The sequence below is a fragment of the Lepidochelys olivacea genome (genome assembly GCF_965140295.1).
Source record: "Lepidochelys olivacea isolate rLepOli2 genome assembly, chromosome: 7".
In the NCBI taxonomy this organism is placed as follows: domain Eukaryota; kingdom Metazoa; phylum Chordata; order Testudines; family Cheloniidae; genus Lepidochelys; species Lepidochelys olivacea.
The window spans coordinates 51,943,895-51,962,574 of record NC_140417.1 but is presented as its reverse complement, the minus strand read 5'-3'; the positions used below and the strand labels follow the sequence as shown (position 1 = coordinate 51,962,574).

At 45.3% G+C, this 18,680-nt stretch overlaps 2 protein-coding genes across 3 annotated transcripts in view; one reads left to right on the top strand and one right to left on the bottom strand.

Annotated features, from left to right (window-relative positions):
* RHOA (ras homolog family member A) overlaps positions 1-16,105 on the bottom strand; it is a 64,352-nt gene extending 48,247 nt beyond the window's left edge. The window contains exon 1 of one of the 2 annotated variants that reach the window (XM_084634647.1): positions 15,956-16,105. The gene's annotated coding sequence lies outside the window, so the exon portion shown is untranslated. Of the gene's footprint in view, positions 1-8,854; positions 8,932-15,955 lie in introns of those variants that run through there. The other variant, XM_084634648.1, reaches the window with a different exon arrangement.
* A 376-nt stretch (positions 16,106-16,481) lies between these two features.
* On the top strand, positions 16,482-18,367 carry LOC311523990 (putative protein BRICK1). Its single transcript, XM_084634649.1, has 3 exons — positions 16,482-16,651; positions 16,966-17,048; positions 17,661-18,367. The coding sequence occupies exons 1-3, from the start codon at positions 16,534-16,536 to the stop codon at positions 17,685-17,687; spliced, it is 228 nt and encodes a 75-aa protein (XP_084490775.1). The 5' UTR covers positions 16,482-16,533; the 3' UTR covers positions 17,688-18,367.
* Positions 18,368-18,680: the final 313 nt, after the last annotated feature.

Sequence of the window (18,680 nt, the reverse complement as noted above, 5' to 3'; positions counted from 1 at the left end):
CAAAGTACATTCAGTATAGTGTCCTGTCTCTCACGGTGCCCTGCACCAGATGCTTTAGAGGAAGGTGCAACATACTGGACAATAATGGAATAAACTCCCTGTTGGGAAAATTTCTTAACTGATGGAAGTTGGCTTACAAACTACAAGTTTATATCTCTTTCAGTTTATTTTTAATCCAAGCAAATTGAACTGTGGATATTCTCATTGCCAATGTATGTTCCTAGCCAATTTCTGGAGTCCTTGTGGCACCTTAAAGACTAAAATTTATTTGGGCATAAGCTTTCGTGGGCTAAAACCCACTTCATCAGATGCATGGAGAGGAAAATATAGTAGAGGTATAAATACACAGCCCATTTCCACCTTAATTGAATTGGCTAATTAACACTGACCCCCCCCACTTGGTAAGGCAACTCCCATCTTTTCATATGCTGTCTATTGATACCTCTCTGCTGTATTTTCCACTCCATGCATCTGATGAAGTGGGTTTTAGCCCGTGAAAGCTTATGCCCAAATAAATTTGTTAGTCTATAAGGTGCCACAAGGACTTCTCGTTGTTTTTGCTGATTCAGACTAACACGGCTACCACTCTGAAACCTAGCCAATCTCTGAATCCCGCTAAGCTCTTGATCCCAGTGACATCAAGGGTAGGTCTACACAGCAATGCAACGTAGGGTTGAGGGACACAAGTCAGCTGACCTGCATCAGAAAACACTGGGCATGAGCGTCTACGCTACATTTTAACCCTAAGTTAAGGATTTTCTGAACTATGCTTGAACCTAGGGCTCTAGCATCCACACTGTGTTGCACAGACCCAGGTAAAAGTAACCGTATCCCAGAGTACCTAGCACACCCCCAGCATCGACACTCTAGCCCTATGAACGTATTGCACTGAAGGAAAACTCTACTGCCCACCCTTTTTCCTAACCGTGATGGTGCTAGTGATGGGACTCAGGTGCCCATAAGGGGGACACAAACTGCATAATGAGCTCCTTTGATAGCTGTCCCAGTAGAATGACTACAGTTTGAGAAGGCTTTATACTGAAGTACCATCTAATCGGAGAATTGGGTTATCCCCCTCTAGGCTGAGTCACATTTGCAGGAAAATGCCCATGTGAGGGTAACTAGGCATCAGATTCCAAGGCTGTCAAACTATGAAAATTACACTTTTTGTGATTCTTAATTTTTAAAATGGGACATTGAATGGAAGTGGTTTGTTTTTTTATTTTTATCTGTTTTGAAGTTTGACATAAAATACAGGTTTCAGAGGAAAAAAAGCGCACGCACACACCTCCAGCCTGGCTGCTCCTGGCTGCGGAGCACTGAAGTGCCTCCCCAGGGTGTGGGGTGCAGTGTGTTCCAGCACCCCTTGGAATCCCTTATCTCTTCCCTGTCACACCCCATGAGGTAGGCATAAGAGATCCATTGGGGCTGTGGGGAAGTTTTGGGGCTGGCTCCCACTCACTGTCTTGACAGTGCACACAGCCCAGGCATCCCTGCACATGCAGCCCCAGGGAGAGGAAGGGCGGCCCAGGAGTAAGGGCCAGAGAGCAGGACGGTGACCAAGGACTGTCCTGCAGGGAGGGGTAGCAGCAGAGCTCCCAGCTCAGTGCTGCTGAGGGAAGGATGACCCCCAACATCCCAGCAGCAGGGAGCCACCTCCTGCCTGCCAGCTTCGCTCCCTGCTCCAGCCAAGCTCCACACAACAGCAAAGAGGAGATGGAACAGGAGCTGCCATCTCCACAAGAGGAGCAGGAATAGGGAGCACCCTTGGCAAGACAGTATTGGCACCTCTGGCCGCTGGCTACCTGCAGTGTTGTTCCTCTGCCCCTAGGAACTCCGGAATACACCTGGAGGATTTTCAGGACCAGAGTCCAGCCAAGGCTGTGTGCACACACGAAGGCTATAGGCTCAGACCTTACATCCCAGCTTAACACAGTCTCGGACCCTAGATTAACACAATGGGTGCGTGGACACAAGGGGGAGTTACACTTGAGCCCACGCTCAAATTGCTGTGTAGACATACCCCAACTTGCAACCTGTTCCACAGGTTAATCATTGATGTAAAATTGATTAAATTTGCTACCTTTCAAATGAAAATTGAGTATCCCTTTATTGTGGTATTATGGGCGGGGGAATACATGGCACACAATTTATCTTCTCTATACTATTCATTATTTTGTATCTATCCCAGTCATTTGCTTCTTCTGTAAACTTAACAATACAAATTTCCAGTCTCTTCATAAGGATTTTGTCTTATCATGCCTCTAATAATTTTTGTTGCCTATCTGAGCGCCTCAATATCTTCTATAGTCTTTTTGAGACAGGGGATGACAACTGAAAAAATATATTCCATTTGATGGTGTACCATCAATTTATATGTTAGCATTAAAATATTTATAGTATATAGAATTAGATAGAAAAAAAAAAGCATTGGGGTGTATTTTTCCTGACCACTGCTGCAAATTGGTCAAATGTTTTTGTTGAGTTGACTACAATAACTCGTGGCCCAAATGAGAGTTCATTTAGAAGCCAGTGTGGCATCTGAGTAGATCAAATTATTCCTTCCATCAGGTATTACTGTGCATTTGTCCACAGTTAACTTCATTTTTCATTCTGTGTCCCAGATACCTTTGTTCAGTTCTTTCTACCTGAAGTTTTCTCTAGTCTTTACCATCTGCAAATTTTGCCACTTTAATATATTAAATGATCTGGAAAGGCGTATGCAGTGGTGCTGTAGCTGTGTCGCTCCCAGGATGGGAGAGAGAGAGAAGGTGGGTGAGGTAAAATCTTTTCTTGGACCCACTTCTGTTGGGGAGAGAGAGAGGCTTACACAGAGCTCTTCTTCCAATAAAATATTGCCTCAGCCACTTTGTCTCTGGAAAAAGCAAACAGTCAACAGCAGCCCTAGTACAGAACCTTGCAGCTCCCTGCTGTTAGCCTTTGACCATATTGAAAATTGACTATTCTGGTTCTTTGTTTTCTGTCTCTTGGCCAGTTTCTAATCCATAACAGAACGTGCTTATGAGCTGACTAGCCTCTTGTGAGGAACTTCATCAAAGGCTTTGTGAAAGTCCAAGTAAGTTAGAACAACCAGTTATCCTTTATCCACTTTTTTTGGACAAGTTCAAAGATCTGTAGTAGACTAAAGAGGCACTATTTTCCTTTATAGATGTTTTGCTGGTTTGTTCCTATGTAGGTGTATTATTCTATTTTTAAATCATCTTGACAACTAGACCAACAATAGGGCTTTTTATAAAGATGGGTATATCACCTGCTATGCTCAAGTATCGAAGCAGATTTTAATGAATTTGCCTATTTGTTAGCATCTTACTCATGTCACTCTAGATTCCTGCTCTCACCACTACAGGGCGGCAAGAACGAACCCAGGATGTTGTGCTGAGCATTTGCTCCTCTTTTTTCTTGTAGAGGACACCCGAAGTTTTATTTTGTAACCCTTCCCATTCAGTGCATATGTAACAGGAATCTCCAGACTGGGTCAGACCCATGGTCCATCTAGTACAGTATCCCATCTCTGACAGTGACCAGTACCTGACGCTTCAGAAGATAGTGAACATACTCCACAGAACGTATTTATGAGATACTGTGCCACCTCCCGAAAGTTTCCCCCAACCAACCCATATAGGAAGAGGTTTGTTTAAGCTTTGAAGCTCATAAATGAGGGTTTTATCTCTTCCAAAATTTCTCTTTGCAACAACTCTGGACATTTTTGTTATCATATACATATATGTCCAATCCTTCTTTGAATCATGCTAAATTTTTGGCTTTAAAAACCACTTGGAATAGAATCATAGAATCTCAGGGTTGGAAGGGACCTCAGGAGGTCATCCAGTCCAACCCCCCGCTCAAAGCAGGACCAATCCCCAACTAAATCATCCCAGCCAGGCCTTTGTCAAGCCTGACCTTAAAAACCTCTAAGGAAGGAGATTCCACCACCTCCCTAGGTAACGCATTCCAGTGTTTCACCACCCTCCTAGTGAAAAAGTTTTTCCTAATATCCAACCTAAACCTCCCGCACTGCAACTTGAGACCATTACTCTTTGTTCTGTCATCTGCTACCACTGAGAACAGTCTAGATCCATCCTCTTTGGAACCCCCTTTCAGGTAGTTGAAAGCAGCTATCAAATCCCCCCTCATTCTTTTCTTCCACAGACTAAACAATCCCAGTTCCCTCAGCCTCTCCTCATAAGTCATGTGTTCCAGTCCCCTAATCATTTTTGTTGCCCTCGGCTGGACTCTTCCCAATTTTTCACTTGTGGCAGTGAGTTCCAAAGTTTAGTTACATATTTAATTTAATATCTCCTTGAGCTTGTATTATAAGGACAAGGAAAATAGGAGGCTGTCAGGCAAGATAATGAGGTAATATGGGCTACAGACATCAATGTCATTTATGCTTTTTTCTTTTTAAATCAGATGTGGATGGTGCATTCTCAGCTATGCCAGTGTTTGAGACTAGAGCTTGGATGAGGGCTAGCTAGCTGAGGCTCAATACAGATAGCACTGGTGAGCTGGGGAAAGCATTCAGAGGAGATAAGAGTTGATATCTGTCCCCATACAGAGGGTTTTTACATCTTTTGTCAGTGAAGTGCACAACCTAGGGTCCCTGTTGGATCCCCGCTGCTTTTAGATCAAGCAGCAGCAGTCAAAAAGCTTTTTCCTCTTCACCTGGTTACTAGATGGAGACCTCTCCTTCTGGATATGGACCTCACAAGGCAGCTCCTTCAGACTGCATTACTACCATGCACCCTATTTGTGGTTATACCTGACCAGCATTTGGAAGCTTCAAATAATGCGGAATATAAGGGATCATCTCCTTAGTAGTGCTTTTCAGAACACATTTCACACCTATGCTCCACAGTCTGCACTGACTTCAATTCCTTCTCTGGTTAAGTGTTAGCATTCATAGATTTTTCAGCAAGAAAAGACCTTTAGATCATTAGTATTGTACATTGTCAGACTGGGCCACTGAATTGCAACCAGTTACCCTTGTACTGAGCTCAGTAACTTGTGATTGACTAAAGCATCTCTTCCAGAAAGGCTTCCAGTCTTGATTTGAAGACTTCACAACATGGAAAACCCACCACTTCCTTTGGTAGTCTGTTCCATTGGCTAAATCCCACTCACTGGTAAAATGTTCATCTTATTTCTAATTTGAATTTTCTACCTTTAATTTCCAGCCATTGGTTCTTTTCATGCCCTTCCTATTTTGTTAAAGAACCCATTAGTTCTCGGTATTTTCTGTCTGTTAAAGTACTTATACAGTAATCAAATCACCTTGATCCTCTTTCTGATATGCTAAACAGATTTAAGACTCACTGTAAATCACTTTTTCCATCCTCAAATAGTTTTTTTGGTTCTTCTCTGAACCCTCTCCAGTTTTTCAAACATCCCTTTTACAAATGTTGACACAAGGACAGAATGCAGTATTCCAGTATCAATCGCACCAATGCCTCAGAGAGAGGTAAAATCACCTCCCTACTCCCACTCACTACTTTTGTTTATGCATCTAAGGATCATATTAGCCCTTTTTGCCACAGCATCGCATTGAGAGCTCACATGGAGATGTTTGTCCATTAGGACTGTTTTCAGGGTCACTTCTTTCCAGGATACAGTACTCCATCCCAAGGGTTCCCAAAAGGCTGTACGTGTACCTCTGGTGGTATATAAGCTTGATGTTCCATCTACTCACTTCACAACAAGTTTTTAAGAAGGTGATATGTGAATCAATAAAGTTTTGGAGCCAATGCTCCATTCTTGCAATAATAGCCTGCACTCTTTGGGCAGTCATTACAGAGCAGTCACTGTGTCATCCATAACTTTTTTCAGCAGTGATTTTATATTTACTTATAATTGATAAAAAAAAGAATGACTAGTGCAGCCCAACAAGAACTGATCCCTGTAGATCGCCACTAACTCCCTTTTCAACTATAATTCCCCACCGACTGAGAGGAATCAGTTAGCCAGTTGTTAATCTGTTTAAATGTGTGCTTTATCGATCTTGTACAGCACTATTTTTTAAAAATCAGAATGCTGCACAGTAAGTCCAAGACATTACAAAAGTCTAGTTTATACCATCTCTCCCACTTTAAGAAAACAGGTTTCAATGGAACTTGAAGACAGGAGCTGTTTCCTTGGACCTGACAGCAGCCTATGATAAAGTATGGCATGCTGGTTTTCCGGTAAAACTGTCAAGAGCTCTCCCTGCATGGGTGGTGGACCTTGCTCAACTACTTTGTGACAGATATTTTCAGGTACATATAGGAGACAGAACAATGCATGGGGAAGGCAATCCAACTGCTTACCCCAAGGCTCTGTGTTTGCATCCACCCTGTTCAATCTGTGCACAAATGCCCTGCTACTGACTGTCATGAAAATTTATCTATGCAGATGACATCCCTGTCATGCTCTTTCACTGAATTGGAGAACATCTTGGTCAAGATGGCAGACTGCTATAGCGGTTGGAGGCGCCAATCAATTGTGACTAAGACAGTTTTGAGTGTTTTCCATCTCCACAATGCAAGCACTAAATGTGAGTTAAACATCTTCCTCAATGGAAGACAACTGAATAATGAGTCAAAACCAGTCTACCTTGTCGCACTGGACAGCTCTTTGACTTTCCATGACCATCTTATAAAAAAAAAAAAAAAAAAATCAGGCCAGCAGTAATCTAATCAACTAATTAGCTGGTTTGACATGGGGTACAGTCGCACACTGGCTCTGGTGCTGTGCTATTCCTCAGTGGAATATTGTGCCCGTGTGGTATCATTTGCCTAACACTAAATTGGTCGAGGTCAAATTGAACTTGAGCATGTATATCAACACAGACACCCTGCACCCCACTCCTCTCCCATGGCTACCAGTCCTGAACAACACAGCCCCTCCACACATTCATCGCAGAGAGTCTAGTGACAGATTGGTGGAAAAGCTACTTGCCTATCCAGGTCTCCCACTGTACATGGGCATTTTCAGATGTCCAGATCACAACTTACTTTGAGGTGTCCATTGTAGTTTTGACTGCCAGATCTGAATCTGTCAGCAGCAACCCCATGGCATGGTGAGTGGTTGGCTAGAGACATTTGGAATGGTTTCCTTGTTGCTGATCCAGCCATTCAACTTCCTGGATTTGACCTGCCACCACACCTTTGGACTCTGCTGAACAGGCTCCAAACAGGCCAAGGAATATGCACAGCCAACCTCTAAACATGGGTTCTACACAAAGACCCACTCTGTCACCGTGGCCTCCATCAGTCAATGATGCATGTTGTAGACAAGTGTCAACGGACTAGATTTCATGGCAGCCCTAGAATCCTTCATTGTGCCGATTAAGCTTCTGTTGGGTGACTTGGCAAGCACTGCAAACGCTAGCAGAAGCCGTTTAAAACTGTGAACCCCCAGTTTTGTGCCTTTCCTCGCCTTGCATAGTGTCACACATGGACTGTGTATCAGATTAATGATAATACTATTCAACAAATTGGTGTTGACCAGTTCTATATAACGTGTGTCCTTCCTGGCTACTTTATGTAATACCATGGAAACTAAGATCATACATCAATATTAACCTAATTTTGTTTCAGGGAAGTTGTGCACGTTCACTAGTGTGTGTGTGAAGTGCTTTTATTAGATTTGTATTCAAACAAGGAGAAAAAAGTACGCCTTCTTTCTTTCTACTTTGATCCCTGTATGCAGTACAGTTGAAGCCGTGTCGGTCCCAGGATATTAGAGACATAAGGTGGATGAACTAAGAATATCTTTTATTGGACCAACTTCTGTTGGTGAGAGAGATAAGCTTTCAAACTACACATAGCTCTTCTTCAGGTCACCTCACCCACCTTGTTACTCTCATCCCTGAGTCTTCTAGTACGCCTGCATTACAGACAAGGACTGGCCCTCCTACAAGCTCTTGAGGATAAACCTTTTACATGTATCACCTCAACTCCTTTGACCTCCTCCTACTTTCTGGTACTTATATTCCCTTGCTGGCAGAGAAGAGAGCAGATAGATCCATAAGAGAAGAGGCAATTTAATAGTCACCGTGGTTCTTGGAGACAATTGCCTTTGTGTATTTACATTTGTAGAATGACATTTCCCACTGCAGCAATATTGAGCTTCTGGAAAAGCAGTGCCTGTTTGGACCACATAAGTGTCCGCTCATAGCGCTAGAAGTTCAGAGGCAAGATTACAAGACATCATGAAGTCCCTCACCCAAACCAATTCTTCTGATAAACTGCAGAGTCCCATAAGGGTAGAAGTCTGTGAAAGAGGGGAAGGTGCATGGATATTATGAATATGCAAAGGTAACACTTTCAACCTAGTTACCATAGTAATTAGTCTTCCTTCCAGGCAGCCTCTGAATATTCTTCTTGTAGGAGTACAGCTAGCAGTACAATCCCCTGGGAAATGGGCTAAGGATTTCTAATTCTAAACAAGGACTAGAGAACCGTTTGCCTAAAGCAAGCATCAGACTGAGATGCCAAATTGAGAAAACGGTGCTGCATAAACGTGCATACAGAACTCCAGATAGCAGTTCTCTAGGTTTCTATGATGGAAACATTAGTTGCTTGCTATCAATGCCACCTTAACCGTGAATTCAAAAAAACACTCAGGCACCGACAATCTCCAAAAACCAAACCAATAACCTAGTTCATTTTAATAAACTTTCCGTGGAAATGGTATTCCCCTTACATTTTATGTAATCTTTTGGGATTAAGACTAAGGCTCTCAAGAAGTAATTTACACTAATCAATAAAAACTCAAAGCACACTTAAAATCTAGGGTATGGAGCTTTGTCTCTTCCTCATAAAAGAGAGGTTTTGGGAAAAAAATGATAGTTACTTACCCGTAACCAGAGTTCTTCAAGGTGGACTCTGCATATTCATACTCCCTGCCCACCGCCCCCACTTCCTGGGACCTATGCTGGGGGGGGGGGGGAAGGGGGGAGGAGGAGAAGAGAGAGACGGACAGGGATGGATGACTGAGGCAGCCAGAGCACAAAGCCCTCTATTATATCCTGCCCTCAGCGTGTGCTCCAACACTGAGGGGAGAACATGAGTGCCCCAGTGGGCACTGCTTGTTAAGGTTCCACTGCCCAAGCTACACTGGCTGGAGCAACCCATAGTGCAGAGGACACTACAAGAACTAGGACTTGAACAAGAACAAGAACTGTCTGGCTTAGACAAAACCCTGACACTACTTTAGGTAAATATTTTGGATGACTATGCAAGACAACTTCATCCCTATATCTTCCGTTGTTGTATGCAGTGGTGTTATAAACACTTTGGCTTCAAGATATTAAAGCAGGGGTGGCCAGAGAAGGAGCCAGAATTTACCAATGTACATTGCCAAAGAGCCACATTAATAGGTCACTAACCCCCCCCACATCAGCTCCCCCTCCCTCCCCTTGCTCCCAGTGCCTCCCGCCAGCCTGCAGCCCCGCCGATCAGCGCCTCCGCCCCCCCCCGCACCACCCAATCAGCTGTTTCGTGGCATGCAGAAGGCTCTGGGGTGGAGGGGGAGGAGCGAGGGCACAGCAGGCTCAGGGGAGGGGGCAGGAAAGGGTGGAGTGGGAACAGGGCCTGTGGCAGAGCCAGGGGTTGAGCAGCGAGCACCCCCCAGCACACTGGAAAGTTGGCACCTGTAGCTCCAGCTCTGGAGTCTGTGCCTATACAAGGAGCCGCACATTAACTTCTGAAGAGCCACAGGTTGGCCACCCCTGTATTAGAGAGTCAAGGTGGGTGGAGGAATATCTTTTATTGGACCAACTTTTGTTGGAGAGAGACACAAGCCTTCAAGCTATACAGAGCTGAAGAAGAGCTGTGTGTAGCCTGAAAGCTTGTCTCTCTCACCAACAAAAGTTGGACCAATAAAATATTACCTCACCCACCTTGTCTCTCTAACTTTACCCCTGTGATACATATGGTGAAAGAAGGATAAGTTGTGAAAGGCTGTAAGTCACTCACCCCTCTCAAAAAGTTCTCTTTAGCAACAGGTAGAATAAAGAGCCTTCAACCAGAGGTTCAAAAATGAACCAATTAACTTAGTCAGCACCACAGTGAGATCCCACAGCAAGAGTGCTTTTCTAATCTATGAAAAGTCATTAACCAGTCCTTTGAGGAATCTCATAACAGATGATAGCTAAGAGTTCTTGAAGAGGACATCCGTGAAGTGTTCACTAAATACTTCTGTTCTGTATGTGGAAAAAAGCCAAATGAAAAAAACATGTTCTAGTGATTTCTTTTATCCTTTTCAGTCTGATTTCAAACCTGAGTATGGAATACAGACTATACCCAAGGCAAAAGGTGGCTGATCATCTAGCAATGGTATAAGTATCTCACTTATAGTGATACTTGGAAATTGGCAGCTTTTGAGGTATATAAATGGCTCAGATGGCGTATCTTGAATGGTCCTTCAATAAGTTTGCTCCTTCCCCACAGAGAGTTCCCAGAAGGCAGTGTTAGGCAACTGACTCATAGATTCCAAGGCCAGAAGGGACCAGTGTGATCATTTAGTCTGACCTTCTGTATACATAACCCATACGACTCCCCCACACCAAAAAAAAAAAAAAAATCCTAGGACATCACTAAAAAAAAAAAAAATCCAATCTTGATTTAAAAATAGTCAGTGATGGAGAATCCACCGTGACTCTTGGTACGTTATTTCAACTGGTTATCTTATTTATCTGTCTTCATATCTATGAAGTGCTCCTTGTTATGGTAACTGATCATCTCACAACCACTCCAACATGTGGAGCCCTACAAGGTCTCATCTTGCAACCACTCTTTTCAATGTATACATGCAACTGCTACAAGATGCACATTTTGGACGGCATTTCACTGCACCCAGATTCTTGATGTCATTACTCTGCTTCTGATTGGGAAAGATGTTTAGATTTAAGTAAACAGGCTACAATTCAACCCAAATAAGACTGATGTGATACTTGTTGATCACCAGAGAACAGGAAGAAGTGGTGTCAGCACCATTATTGAAGGAGCATGCCTAGCTTTTACTAAAATTGATTGTAGCTCTGTGTCTTATTGCATCCTCAGATAGTAGTGATGGTATGTGGGACGGTTCATCAGCTACAGCCAGCCAAGACAGCTATTCCTTTCTAATGCAAACTTCACAACCTTTATCTAGACCACGTTGGGCAAACTTTTTGGCCTGAGGGCCACATCAGGGTTGTAAAAGGGTATGTAGGGCCGGGTAGGGAAGGCTATGCCTCCCCATACAGCCTGGCCCCTGCCCCCATCCGCCCCCTCCCACTTCCCACCCCCTAACCGCCCCCCTCAGAACCCCTGACCCATCCAACCCCACCTGCTCAAAGATTGAACTCACAACCCTAGGTTTAGCAGGCCAATGCTCAAACCACTGAGCTATCCCTTCCCCCTTTATATTAATACAACTGCATCCACTCAAGGGTTACCAGTATAACTATTAACAATACCCTCTAACTGAAATAATTACATTGGTATAAAAATAGTGTGTAAATCAGGCCTTACTAAAAAAAAAAAAAAAAAGTGTACAAATGTAGAAAGAGGGGTTGGGAACAGCACGATGGAATGGAAAACAGCATGACTCAGAACAAAAAGTTCCAAATGTGCCACTGGTTCTGAGATTTATTTTTTCATCCTTTTGGTAAAGATTTTTAGTCACCTACTTTGTTAGTACTACTTTAATGAGTTGAAGGTCAAAAGACCTTTTTCAAAAGTGTATTTTAAGGAGGGACTTGGAAGGGGAGAGAAAAGGCATGGCAGGCTGACTTAAGAAAGGGGAGGTGTTTAGGAATAAGGAGCTGCAGATGAAGTGGCTCACAGACTAGCATAAGTGGACATTAAAGACTTATCTTATAAAAGAAAGTGGCATTTTAGTCTAGAAGCAATTTACTTATAAACCTAAATAACTTAACCTAAAGAGAGTGTGTGTAGGGAGGATGGGGGGGGGGGGAGAAGAGAGAAAATAGAGGGGGGCACACATTCTTAAAAGCTTGTGCCTGCATAGCTACACTGCTGTTTTCAGAAAGTTGGCTAGCTTGGAGATGCATACATGTGTTGCAATTGTGCATCCTGAGGACAGTGTAGGCATACTGCTAGACTAGAGCTAGCTACAGATGTTTGAATCTTGGGACAAAGGTTTAGAGGGGGTCCGGACTAACCTTTACAAATATGTTAACTACCTCAAATAATCTGATAATTAACTATAGGTTAAAAAAAAAAAAAACACACACACCATTTTAGACAAGCCCTAAAGGGATGGAGAAGCATGTCTCAGGCCAAATGGATGGGGAAGATAAGAGCATCCAGGTTGTTATAAAGCTTTGCAGAAAACAAGATGCTTAAATTTAATATAGAAGGTAAAGGAAAGCTTGAAAGGTTTAAAGAGGGACTTCCTGTGGTCGGCAAAGTCAAAGGCAGAGACTTTGAGAGCTGGAGTGTTCCATCCTGGCAACATGGCCAAAGAGCATGCAACATCACTTTTGAATATAATGAGTGAGTGAAGGAACGCCAGATCTTTGCAAGATTATAAAATTTTGTAGAAAATCAAACCACCTTACATATGAAGTGTTGTGGCTGTGTTGGTCCCAGGATATTCAAGACACATGGTGGATGAAGTAATGTCATTTATGGGACCAACTTCTGTTGGTGAGTCGGTCCCATAAAAGATTTAAAAATTGTATTAAGATGATGTTAAAATAAAAAGAAAATAGTACAGAGTTTAAGCATAGAAGTTTCTGTTTATCAGGGATTAACGTACAGATTATCAAGGGGTGTGAAGTTCGGTTTAGGATCGGACAGCGTAAGAAATACATAATTTGCAATATCCCTAATTGGGGGTAAAAGGTTAATGGGTCAAAGTACAGACATTGAGATATGAGGGTATGTTGTTCATAAAATGGCTATGTTCAGGTATGGAGTATAATGAGTGGATACGATGATGAGGATGGATTTACCCTCATTTGGTGAGATTTAATGTTCAGTGAGTTTATGGTTCCAGTTCATATGGTCCAATGGAAAAAGTCTCTCGGTCCCTTTCTCATAGTTGATGCACGATGTCATTCCTGCTCACGCCTCCTGGTATTGTCGGTGGCGTGTTTGATGTAGATGTCCCTGGACCATCGGATGGTGTCCGAGAGCATAAGGTGCCGCATGAGCCATGTGTAGCATCGACCGATCCCACAGGTCCACAGCACACGCTCATTGCAGGGGTCCCAGGCGCCCAGGGCTCTGACGATCAGGGCGTCCATCTGCACCTCATTATTACATCACCCTCTTGTCTCTCAAACCACTTTAGGCTCAGGATTTGGCATTGACAGCGCATATGCAATGTCTCTAGCTGCTCCAAGTCTGCCTGTCAGAGGGTGCAGATTTCCGACTTGTATAGTGATAAAGTTAGTACACAGGTTTGACAGATCCTGAATTTTGCCTCAGTGCAAAGATGTTTTTATATCCAAAAGTGAGAGATGGACTTCATGCAGAAAGCAGTAAAACCTATTTCTCAAGGAATGCCTGGCTTGCTGCAATTGTTTCAACTCTCCTTGCAGCCAGGTAGAGAGGAAGACATTGGAGTAGTCAAAATGAGAAAGTCAGGGCTTGGCAGGACTTGGAGGCATGTAAATGGGTTAAGGAAACAGATAAGCAGAAAGCTGAAGATATAAAGGTTGAGAGACAGACACAGAGGCCAGAGCAATTGAGAAGGGAGGGGGAAGAGTTCATTTTTGTCATTTTTAGTTTCAGTTGATGACAAAGCACCCTTTAAGCCCTGGAATGATCAGAAACCAGGTTATGTGAAGTGTGGTTGCTAGTCCCACACCTGGTGATTGTTAAAATCAGTTGGGGTGTTTTTAATTATCTGTTTCTTCAGAGCAGGGTCCCTGCCTTTAGCACTCACTCCCTATGGCAATCTGCACGAGCTTGGGTTTGATGAGCTATGGGCAATAATGCAAGATTTATTTTGTTTAGTTGAACACCCTATTAAGTATTCCCATGGAAACTTCCTGAAATGAAATATTGACTGTTCTAATTTTTTTATATCTTAACCCAAGTTAGAACTGTCATTATGCTCCAGAATTAACAGTTTCAATCTAACATACTAGTGCTCTGGTGATTGTCAGAAAAGGAGTGGAGTTTGCTACAACAGATCAGTTCATCTGCAGAAGAAAGGCAAAAATTTCCAAGCAGGATCCTTCCAGGGAGATACAGACTTGACATTAGTCTCAACAAGTAAACACAGTACTTCCAAAGCACAGCCTGGCAATTTGAGACATGGAAAACTTGGGTATAGAGTTGTTACGCATCTTAAGTATTATCTTCAAGTTTGAGGGGTTTTGAGAGTCAAAAAGTAAAATGACACAGATGTATCTTTTAAAAACCTATGTCTTTCAGATTATCTAAATACCAGATAAAACATTCTATCTGCTCTATATTAAAAATAAGCCTTTTCTCGCATAGCTAGATTTTTGTGAGTAATCTAGTTTTTCCTGAAGCCTTCATGACTTGCAGTATGAGAAGGTGAGGCTTAATGGATCTGAAGAGACCCTCACCGCTCCCCACAGATCTATCTACTTATTGTCGTGGTGTCAGGAAAGAGAAGTCCTAGAATAAAAACAAGAGCTGGGGATAGAGTGAAAAAATATTAAGACATTCTAGATGTGTCAAATGTTGGTAAATCGGATCCTTTATAATCAAAATTTACTCTGACTTACCAATAGTACTTTCAAATATCTTCCCTGACAAAACTCATTGCTCTAGCCACTGTACTAAAGTCTTAAGTTTCTCACTTACTTTCATCTCGCACTGGAAGAAATGATTAATCAAAGACACATTGAACAGCAATCAATTTTCAACTGTATTTAATGTAAGCCTGTTATGCCATTTGCAGCTGACAGTGCTTCCCCGCACCTTTAAAATTCAATTGTATTTAAAACTGAACTCTGCGATAGCCATACACACTTAAATGTCTTCGTGAGCTTAACTAGGACCTGCTACAAAAACCTAAAATATGCCAGTTATATACAGATTATGAAATAAAATTATCTGTGTAGCAAACACAGTACTAACACACAAAACCAACTTCCTACGCCCACTGAAATAGCAATTTTCAGAGTTAATTCACTACGTAATTACAGCAAATATACACCCCACCACATGAAAAACATTTACTCAAGGAAACAGAACCACCACTACCTAAATGTCCCTGTGCTCATAAAGTATCCTATTATGGCTTTCGTTCCTGTTCTCTTTAAGTAAAGGACACACTCAGAATTTTACTAAAGGCTGATCCCCACATGAAGTTAAACTAGTACAACTTCTGTACGTACACAAGATCCATGTTTGAAAAATATTTTCACTATCAAGACCCTTCAGAGACGTCACTCTTTCTTTAACAAAAACAGGTATCCAGAGAAATGTAACATACGATTACTATTAAGATGGACCTAAAGCAAAAACTGAAACGACAGCCGTTTAGCCTGGAACAGAGAAGAGTCAGACTAGTGAGCCCTTAAACTTTCCCTTAAGGGGACACGCATTTTAGTAGGGAATTGTCGCATGGACACCTCCCCCTCCTATTCACGATTCCACAGCTCCAGCGCTCACCCGTGACACTGGCACATGCCAGAGCCAGTAGGCGGAGAGCATAGAAAGACCCCTATCCACCATCCGACCCATGAGGTATCACCCACTGGGCTCGTAGGAAGACAAGACCACGATTTCTGCCCCCTGTAACTCCCCATACCCCGCCCACGGGTCTCTCTCACACCCTTCAGAGATGAGGAAGCACCTCCTCGCCCACGGTTTCCCACCAGGGTGGGGCACCCCCGGGGTCTTGTACCCAGGGCCGTGCACTCTCGCACCGCAGAAGGGGGGAGAGGCGCGCCAGGATGCTGCCGAAAGGCGCCAGCCCCGGAGCCCGCGTTGGAAAGGCAGACCCACACCACGCCCGGTACCTGCAGGCCCGGCCCGGCTCGGCTCAGTCTCGCCTCGCTCGCGCCGCTTCCTGCTCTACGGGCCCCCGAGTCCCAGCAGCAGCGAACGGCAACAGGCGGGGCAGGACGTGCGCGCTCACAGAAGAACAGCGCATGCGCGCCGCCACCACCTGAGCCAATCAGCGCAGTTGGCGAAAGGACTGCCGGGAAGCGGCGCTATAAAAGCCCGGGTGCTATTTACGCTACCCGTACTAACTGCCGTTCTCGCGCCTGCGCACCCGGACTGAGAAGGATCGAGGCTGACAGGTGGAAGGGCGCAGGGATGGGTATTAGATACACGGAGCCGCGCGCGGGGCAGGATCCTGGGATGGGCTGGAAGCCAGTGGGGTCTCCTAGCAACGGGAAAGCGGGAGCGCCGCACGACCGGCTGGTGTTGCCTAGCACTTGGGGTCGGCAACTTGGGCGGGGTTAGGGCTGCAGGGGGCGGGGCTCCGTCCTGTTCGGGAAACCACTTTCCGCGCCTACAAGCCTCTTTGTGATCCGTGCCTCGCACATGCGCAGTGCGACCGGGGACTGGGCGCGGGGTGTCGGTGGCGGCCATGTCGCTGCAGGAGGATCCGGTGCAGCGCGAGATCCACCAGGACTGGGCTAATCGCGAGTACATCGAAGTGATCACTAGTTCCATCAAGAAGATCGCGGACTTCCTCAACTCCTTCGGTGTGTAGGCGCCCGGCCCGGCTCCTCGGGTTCCCCCGGCCCGGCTGGACCCTCGACTCCAGCTCCCTCCCTCCTAGCCAAGTCCGGGCCGGCTCCATCTTCGCTTCCCAGCCACCCACCCCACTTCGACCCACCGGCCCGGCTCCAGACTCCATTTTCCCCGGCCCGGCTCCATCCCACCCTGGCCCCGCCGGCCGCCGCGCTCTGTTCGGGCGGGAGGGTTCTGCAGTCGGGGCTCCCCGGTGGGCGGAGGTGGGGCGCACCTGTCCTGGCTGGGTACCGCGGGGCCTGATGAGCCGCCCCTTCTCCCGCAGACATGTCCTGCCGCTCCCGACTCGCCACCCTCAACGAGAAGCTGACAGCGCTGGAGCGACGGATCGAATACATCGAGGCCAGGGTGAGGGGTAGCGCAGGGGAGGCGACACCAGGGGACAGCCCTGGCACGGGATGGAGGGCTGGCCTGCGGGTAGCTCGAGGCAGGGCTCAGCCCACGCTTAGCACCTCAGGGACAGCCGGGGCCTTGCTGTTCAAGCGCCCCTGTGGCTTTTACCCCATCTCCAGTGGGTATTGCTCTGCTGTACCCCCCCACTTCCCAGCCAGGCAGTAACGCTGTGTCCAGCACCACCCACCAGCTAATCTGCTCTTTACACAGTGGGGGGACGTGCGTGACTCCCACACAGAGCCCAGCTGCGCTAGTTGTTACTGTGGGGTGGTGTTGCAGGCCCTTCTCCCGAACAGCAGCACTGGAGCTCCTGCTCTCTGTACGCTCTGGTGGGCATCCCAGCAGTACTTACATTGGGACATTGGTTTTGGCCAACAGAGCTAGAGAGAGAACGGAGATCTTGGTGAATTGGTGACACTGGCCTCGGGAGGACTCCTGCCCCTCCCAGCCTTGCTGCGAGGGACGACTTTTACCTAGTTCCCAGTGTACGGGAGCTCTCATTAACTTTCCCTGAGTGGGCAGACTGGCTAGCCCTTGGTGACTGCAGGCTGTGCTTTCCTCCGGCAGGTAACAAAGGGCGAAACTCTCACCTAACTGCTGAAGGCTGGTGGGGAGCTGACCTGGAGAAGATTGTGCGGCTGTGCCAGAGTTGACTGTTGGGCTTTGATTTCTTCATTACTTCTATTGGTGACAGGACTTCAGCTTGTTTCTGCCCCCTGCAATGCAGTATCTCTGCCTTCAGTGCATAGCTCCAGGGGAAATTGATAAAATGCAAATGAGCATGTTGGATTCAGTGATTTGGTACAGACCGATTCATGCAGCTGTCAAATACTCCTGTGCCACTTAACCTCTCTCTCGTTCCCAGCTGTGCATGTAGAACTACATTTTGCAGCTACAGAATCTCTCTGACTAAAGGTCGCTTTGTGGAAAGAAAACTTCTCTGGGAGCTGACCGGCTGAGGAAGTGGGTGTCCCTGCTGTTCGTGGGACACTGCTCTGGTGGTTTCAGTTCCTTTAGCAAACACTGCAACTTGTATCTCTTAGCAAAAATGTCAGTATATCCATCCTTCCAGTCTGCGAGCAGAGCAGTAGATGTGCAGTGTGTGTTTGGCAGGGGGAGGCAGAGGAATAGGTCATGTGCCAAGATAAACTCTTCGGGCAGGGTGGGTTTCAGAGTTTTCTGTGTCTTTTGTATTTTGTAGTGTCACATGGGGGTGTCTTTCATTTGTGTTTCAACAATAAACTGCCTCTGCTGATGGGGTCTGTCTGAGCTGATCTGTAGCTGGAGTGCATTGTCTGGGTTGCTGGGAAGCTGGGGTGGGAGCATGGCCATGGAGTGCAGATGGCCTGTTACTGTAAGAGGTGCAGTTGTCTCTTGCTATTCTTCTCTTCCTTCCCCCCCCTCCACCAATTTCTGCCCCAGTGGGCTTCACTCCTACTTCCCTAAAATGATTAGTAGTGATCAGGGATCCTAGTTTTCTGTGATTTAAAAAAAAATAAATAAACAAACAAAAAAAACATTCTTGGCTGAAGGGTTCTCTGCAATTGTGGGGCCTGCGTCCAATTCCTCTCCTTGTTCACGTATCAA

Bases quoted from the DNA above. Each gene is read 5' to 3' on its own strand.
- LOC311523990 (XM_084634649.1), top strand. From the start codon at position 16,534: ATGTCGCTGCAGGAGGATCCGGTGCAGCGCGAGATCCACCAGGACTGG. The intron at 16,652-16,965 runs GTGTGTAGGCGC...CTTCTCCCGCAG, and splicing joins GGACTTCCTCAACTCCTTCG to ACATGTCCTGCCGCTCCCGA. The intron at 17,049-17,660 runs GTGAGGGGTAGC...TTCCTCCGGCAG, and splicing joins TCGAATACATCGAGGCCAGG to GTAACAAAGGGCGAAACTCT.